Raw genomic sequence first — 6326 nt, 5'->3', positions numbered from 1 at the left:
GTCTGTGGGAGGAATATCCAAGGGATTCTAGCTAGCACCCTTTTAAAATCATTGGGGTAAGGCGTGCTTTGTTAATTTATTTTTAAGCCACCCAACTGTTTTGATTCTATTTGAGAAGGAAAAAACATGCACACAAGAACCACTGCTCAGTAATGATTTCACCTGATTCATTCTCCCTCATTACAAACTTTTTAACCCATCGAATTCACCTCTCATGTTACCAGAGCCATCACGACTTTGCCCTCTTACCCTTAAATACTTAATCCATGCTTGGAAGTTTAACGCGAGACAAAATGTAAGAAAAGCGACACACCATCGAGAGAATATGAAACTATAAATCAGTTGGAATGAAATAAATAAACCAAAATTGGAGCACTGGCATTTGTTTCCACCAATGTATAAATAAATCCCATGACTAAAAAACCCAGTAGAATTAATATCTAACTAAACCAGAATCCTTATACCAGACTCGATAGAATGCAGTTCTACTTCTCCAACTTTCTTCCAAACACCCCCTATCATCAAATGGCCCTTGACACCTTCAAATGATGAAGCTTCTTCGTTCTTCATTTCACAATCTTCTACAGTTGCTTTCATCTTCTTGACACTTGAGTTATCTAACATCTGAATATTAATGCTAGATTCTCTCTTGCTGCTACATTGGCTCAGATCCCACCTCTCTTTCCTTTCTGATAGATCGGGTTCACTTTGTTTGTTATTGTAGCAGTCAAGACTAGGAAGATAACCGGACGAACCAAGATCCTGAGGCAACATACCAATTGGGCATGGGTTCCATGATTTTGCCACAGCCCATCTATTCAAAGTTTCTGCTTTACAATCACCTGTGTTAACAACTTTGCTCTGCATCCTGTGACGTTTAACCAACTCAAGCTTCTTAGCTGCTCGATGGATAAAGTCCTCATTCTGGAGAACAAGCTTCTTGGAACTTAAGTCAGAAGAGTTTTCTTCATTAAAACCTATATGTGGTGAATATATCGTAGAGAGCTTGTTGAGTTTATCTAGTAATTTGGTATTTCCAAGCAGCTTTGCAAGCTGCAGGGCTGAATCAATAAGCTTCTCATTGCCAGGAGCCACTAGAAGACATTTTTGCAGGAGCTTCATTAGAACTCCGTTTGACATATTTTTCCCTAATGCAGAGACTTTGACTTCAGCTGCAGTATCTGTGCCCTGAAGAGGCTTTAGTCTCCTTAGAAGTCCAACCAGCCAAGCAAACAGATAAGAAAGGTGTTCTTCTCGATGAGTCTCTGTTCTATATTCTGATGATGTCTGATTTTGTTGCCCTACAAAAAAATTCACTAAGTACTAGAAAAATAAATATTTGTATTACCTAAAACTTGGAAAGCAAATAAAAAAGAAAGCTCACACTAAAGGATAGTTGGGGATTACCAGACTCATATTTTTTGGCTCCTTCATTTCCAATCATATTGAGAACTGTATGAAGGAGGGTCAGAAGTAATTCTGGCTCCTTATGCAAGAATCTAATTAACACAGGCTTCCAATCATCGAAAGCCATGTGCATATTTTGGCCAGCATGGGAATTGTTTTGAAACTCCAAATTTAAGGAATCTAAAGCATTCAGCAATAACTCCAGCAACACAGATACCATTTCTGATGAGAACGAAGAGTATAACTGGACAAGAGTTTTCAAGCACCTGGTCACTTTCTTCTTATAACCTGAAATTATAAGTGCATAAATCAGAATATATATTCTTATGTTCGGAGATTGAAGTGTATAACTATTGCAAACTTGAAGATTCTAAACATTGTATTTCATTCAGAACTACATTATTCAAAAGAATTGGAGTAGTTCTTATAAAAAAACAAAAATAAAAAAAGTACAATCTACTCAGAAACATTCAAATCAAACATTATATAGTCAAAATTGCTAGATGTATACGGGAAAGCCCATAATTATAAATTGGTGTCAAAGTTTTCTCCCTTGGCTTAGATTTTATCTCATTTTGATATTCATATTTTGATATTGATCAAATAAAGGTAATCAAAATAAATGGCTAACCTCCACATTTGGATGAATGGAGCTTGCCAACCACAACTGAGACAAACTTATTACGGCCACAAAGCCGTTCAGAAAATTTGCCACCTATTAAAATTTTTAAAGACTATAAATTAAAAGAAACAAACATATGTAAATACATATACGTTTAGGGGAGAGAGACTAAGAACATGCAATTGCCTAACGCTCAGTAGAATTTTTAAAAGAAAATATTGCAATATAAAACCAAAGATGCAGAAAAAGCTTTTCTAAAAATAAGATCAATGCCACATCATTGGTTTGGTTAGAGAAAAAGCATTATCTTAGGTAGCAAAGAAACAAACCTATCACCAACACAATCTGAAAATCATCACTTTGCAAAAGAATAAATGTCCTAGGCAGTTAAGTCATTGTTATATAAAATAATAGTTCTATTAAGTTTTAGTGACTGCAGGTATTTGCTTAATTACTGTTTAACAGGAATGGCCTCACCTGAGACAGAGTTTAACAACTCAGTATGATTGGGCAAGGGAGAGTACCAATTATTGTCAACAATCAAATAGTAACAGTAGAACTGGGAGACAACCATGGTGAGCAAGGAAGGATATCTATTACATTGTTAACACATGAACATAGAAAATGTTCCAGTGCATAGGACAAAACAGTATTTTAAAATGAATGTATTGGCTCTAGCATTATGAATTCTTTAATGGAATCTAGTGGGTCCAAACATTTGAGTCAATAATTAGTATTTTGGGTATCACAGAAAAACATATACTACTGTAAAATTGTTAGACCAAAGATCAAATTTCTCTCAGGAATTTAATGGTAACCTTCCTGCCTTGTGAACCTAAAGGCAAAATATTAAAAGATTAGAACTTTTTTTCAGATTGGATGCATAACAAGCACAGCAGATATGGATATAAAATCAAAGCTATGTTAGACATATGCAATAATAGCAGAAAAAAGAATGCAATATTGCAAAATCTATGGGAAAAGAAGTTGACCAAAACATAAAAGAAATTTCAAAGAGGCAAGTTCTCTTTTGACTGGCAAAGAATTTATAAGGAAAGTTCATACATACGTTTTACTTTGACTAATGATGAACCAACTTGGCTGTTCTCCTTAGATTTAAAGCAGAAAGCCAATTCCTGGAATTTCGACTTAATATCTCTTCGCATGTCAGCAGTTGTATCTCTTTGAAATGGAATCTGCTTCTTTTGAGGCTCCCAGTAATATGCTTTCAACCAATCCAATGCCTGAAACATCAGATATGACTGTTTAACTTAACAAGCTTTTAATTAGCACCACATTATTAAAGATATACAGAGGAATAAAGGACTATTACCAAAGTTATGTATGCGATAACGTATGTTACATAAAACAAAATTATCATTAAATTAAAAATTAAAATTTTCTAAAACATTAATTAATTGAATCTTAAACAGTTTTGCCTGATATTTTGGTCACAAAACAGAGCCTAATATTTTGATCTGAAAAAACAATATCAGGCCCAAGTCTTTATCCAAGCATAAAAGATATAAAAGAGACATCCTCTAATCAAGCAAAGAAATTCCATACATCCAACTCGCACCGTTTTCTCGAAGACAAATGTATTATACTTCATGTTTGTAATGAAACCAAATTAAATTAGTAAGTGTAGCCTATCTCTTGAATAAAGGTTTTTGGAAAAGAAAAAGAAGAGACAAATATAAGGATAAACAAAATTCCATATCTGTTGCAAGCCCACATTCAATGGAACAAGTTTTGTTTAATACCAAGCAAACTTTAGCAAAGAAGAATAACCCAATACATGCCAACAAAGCGAGCATTACACTAGAAAGATAACTTATTAAAAACAAAGTATACCTTGTTTGAGCAATCCCGAACTACTTGCAGTGCAGGAAGATCACGATGAGAACCCTCTATATTAGCAGGCAAAGAGGAGAAATACAAATATTATGAAAAGAAAATCTCTTAAACCAATAAAATATAAGAACTAACAATAAAATTGACTGCATAACTACATAAAAGACAACCATAGTTTTGTGGCTGACAACTAGTACTATCACAATGCTTCCATATATGAGACTTTACAAGATATCAAACGATTAAATCCCATATTCAGCACATAAGCATGAGAAAAGGTGTAAAATTGCAACCTACTCCATGGTTTAGTCCAGAGCATTAGAAAATAAATTGTGAAAGAGACAACTAATGAGCAAATAAGAGAAACATTTTGTAATAAGTTGAAACCACTTACCATGACGAACATCAATTAGTTTACGAGGGATACCAATAGCAGCAGCAGCTTCAGCAATTGAAAACTCTGATTTTCTTCGTGTCTTCTCAACAACACAATTCACAAGCCTTCAGCAATTAAAAGTGTGTAAGTTTAATGTTCTCTGATGTGACAATAACAACAATACACTTAAAGGCAACCAGACCAAAGAAAAGAAAATCTTAAGCATTAATAAAGTGAACTTTGAATTGCCAATCAGAATCATGATAATAAAAGTTTAAGTCCAATGCATCACCTTATCCCAAAAAGAAAAAACCTCCTCCCCAGTGACATGAAAAAATTACTTAATTTCATTCCACCCATAACATCCTTAAAATTGTCATGCTACCTCTATATTGAACCATTTCCTATAAATTACGTTTAGGAGTAATGGTTAGTCAATGTGGTACTGGAGAGAATTGATCATGAGAGTTTTCAGACACTTCAATCAACATCAGTGTCACATATGTCCAGATCAATGTATATGAGAATTAACTTATTCTCAAAATTAGATGTGATCATAAGCATAAATGAACTTGTCAGAGTATAAATATTAATTTTAGATCCCTTTTATATAAATGTAAGCTTTTAGACCAATGAGCACTCAAAGAATTTGTCACAAGAAAAAAATGGCTGATACATATCAGTTATGAATGTTGGAATTTGAAAAACTCAAACAAACTAATTCCTGATATTGGAAGGACCAAAATTAATGAGAAAAATATGTACCACCATAAGAGCAACAAAACTACAGAACAGAAAAGGACTATGTTGATAATATATTACAAGGAATGAAAAAAATGAAGAAGGAATGAATAAAATGAAGCAATCTAACCTCAAGATTGACATGCAATATAGCATGGCAAGCAATTGCTCTGACTTCAAAACATCAGGTGATTGTTCCTCTTTATCTCTACGATCAAAAAAAGACATATATAATTTAACAAAGCCTCAACTCATAGATTTTTTGTAATTTAATACAAATTTTATAATTTATTTATTAGGATATAAAAATGCATACTAGAGCTATCACGATTCCTACTATAGTTATATTTTCTTATTGTGAGACATTTTCTTTTGAATTACATCTGTCTTTTACGTAAAGTTTGAGATGTTTCACAATTGATAAAGAAAATAAATGTTTCTTTTGACAAATCCAAACATAAACTCAAAAGAAATTGTCTTCATAAAAACAATGTAATAATAATTAATAAAATATACAAAATAATTTTGATTTATAAATCTTCATTTGCATAAAACAATACAACTAAGATCTTGGATTAAAGGGATTACCTGTAATAAGGATCTCTCTGTTGAATCTCAATGATTGAAGCTGTGACATCAATAACAACAGGTAGGCATCCTCTGCTTTTCCATGTAGATATCTAAAACCCATAAAGATTTAAATTCATTCATTATTCACTGGAAACAAACCAACAAAATTTTCCAAAAAGCATGGTTTAACTTACTCTATTGACAGCAGAGGCAACCTTATCTGCAGAAGACGAGAAGAGGGATTCTCTGATGAAATCCCACTCGTCCCAACTCAACCATGGCACCAACTTGTAGCTGTTTGATGACGATGATGATAAATTCTCATCATCAACAGTCATCATGTCTTCCTCGAAGCCCAGCATTGACTCCACAGAACGTCCAAACAGCCTAAACGAAAACCCTAGTTATGCTTCGCATTTCATACGTTTAAACTAGAATGTTAACTTAATATTATTATAAAACATATTTCATTACAAGTCTGTAGGTAAACTGAAGAAAACTAAATATATTATAAATTTAAATCATATGAACAATTAATTTTTCATAATAAAAATAACATGCCAATGTTAACCGTTTGCCTATCAGTTCCACCAAGAAAACAAATTAGCAACCTTTTTCTTGAAATTTCTGAGCGCAAGCAAGACAGAGATATCGCGGTGATTCACCGCGGGGCAGAAAAAGGCGTGGATTGGACGATGGCACAGCTGCGTGAAGTGTCTCCGGTTCGAGGCAGTGGCTTTGAAGCAAGTTTGGCGG

The 6326-nt window shown here is 33.6% G+C and overlaps 1 protein-coding gene across 4 annotated transcripts; it reads right to left on the bottom strand.

Annotated features, from left to right (window-relative positions):
• Positions 1-326: 326 nt before the first annotated feature.
• LOC123205868 (protein LAS1-like) lies at positions 327-6326 on the bottom strand. 4 transcript variants are annotated; one of them, XM_044622915.1, is made up of 10 exons: positions 6182-6326; positions 5765-5957; positions 5589-5680; positions 5131-5208; positions 4278-4384; positions 3884-3939; positions 3099-3273; positions 2039-2122; positions 1408-1695; positions 327-1316 (listed from the first exon to the last, which is right to left on the bottom strand). In XM_044622915.1, exons 2-10 carry the CDS (start codon positions 5930-5932, stop codon positions 445-447), a joined length of 1920 nt encoding a protein of 639 aa, XP_044478850.1. In that variant the 5' UTR covers positions 5933-5957; positions 6182-6326; the 3' UTR covers positions 327-444. The 4 variants fall into 4 exon arrangements, with proteins under 4 accessions (XP_044478850.1, XP_044478852.1, XP_044478853.1 ...); XM_044622917.1 differs by having other exon boundaries at positions 327-1301; positions 6182-6323; XM_044622918.1 differs by lacking the exon at positions 2039-2122 and having other exon boundaries at positions 6182-6325.

The sequence above is a fragment of the Mangifera indica genome, unplaced genomic scaffold (genome assembly GCF_011075055.1).
Source record: "Mangifera indica cultivar Alphonso unplaced genomic scaffold, CATAS_Mindica_2.1 Un_0018, whole genome shotgun sequence".
In the NCBI taxonomy this organism is placed as follows: Eukaryota; Viridiplantae; Streptophyta; class Magnoliopsida; order Sapindales; family Anacardiaceae; genus Mangifera; species Mangifera indica.
The sequence above is the reverse complement of the archived record's forward strand: the minus strand, read 5'-3'. Positions and strand labels throughout refer to the sequence as shown.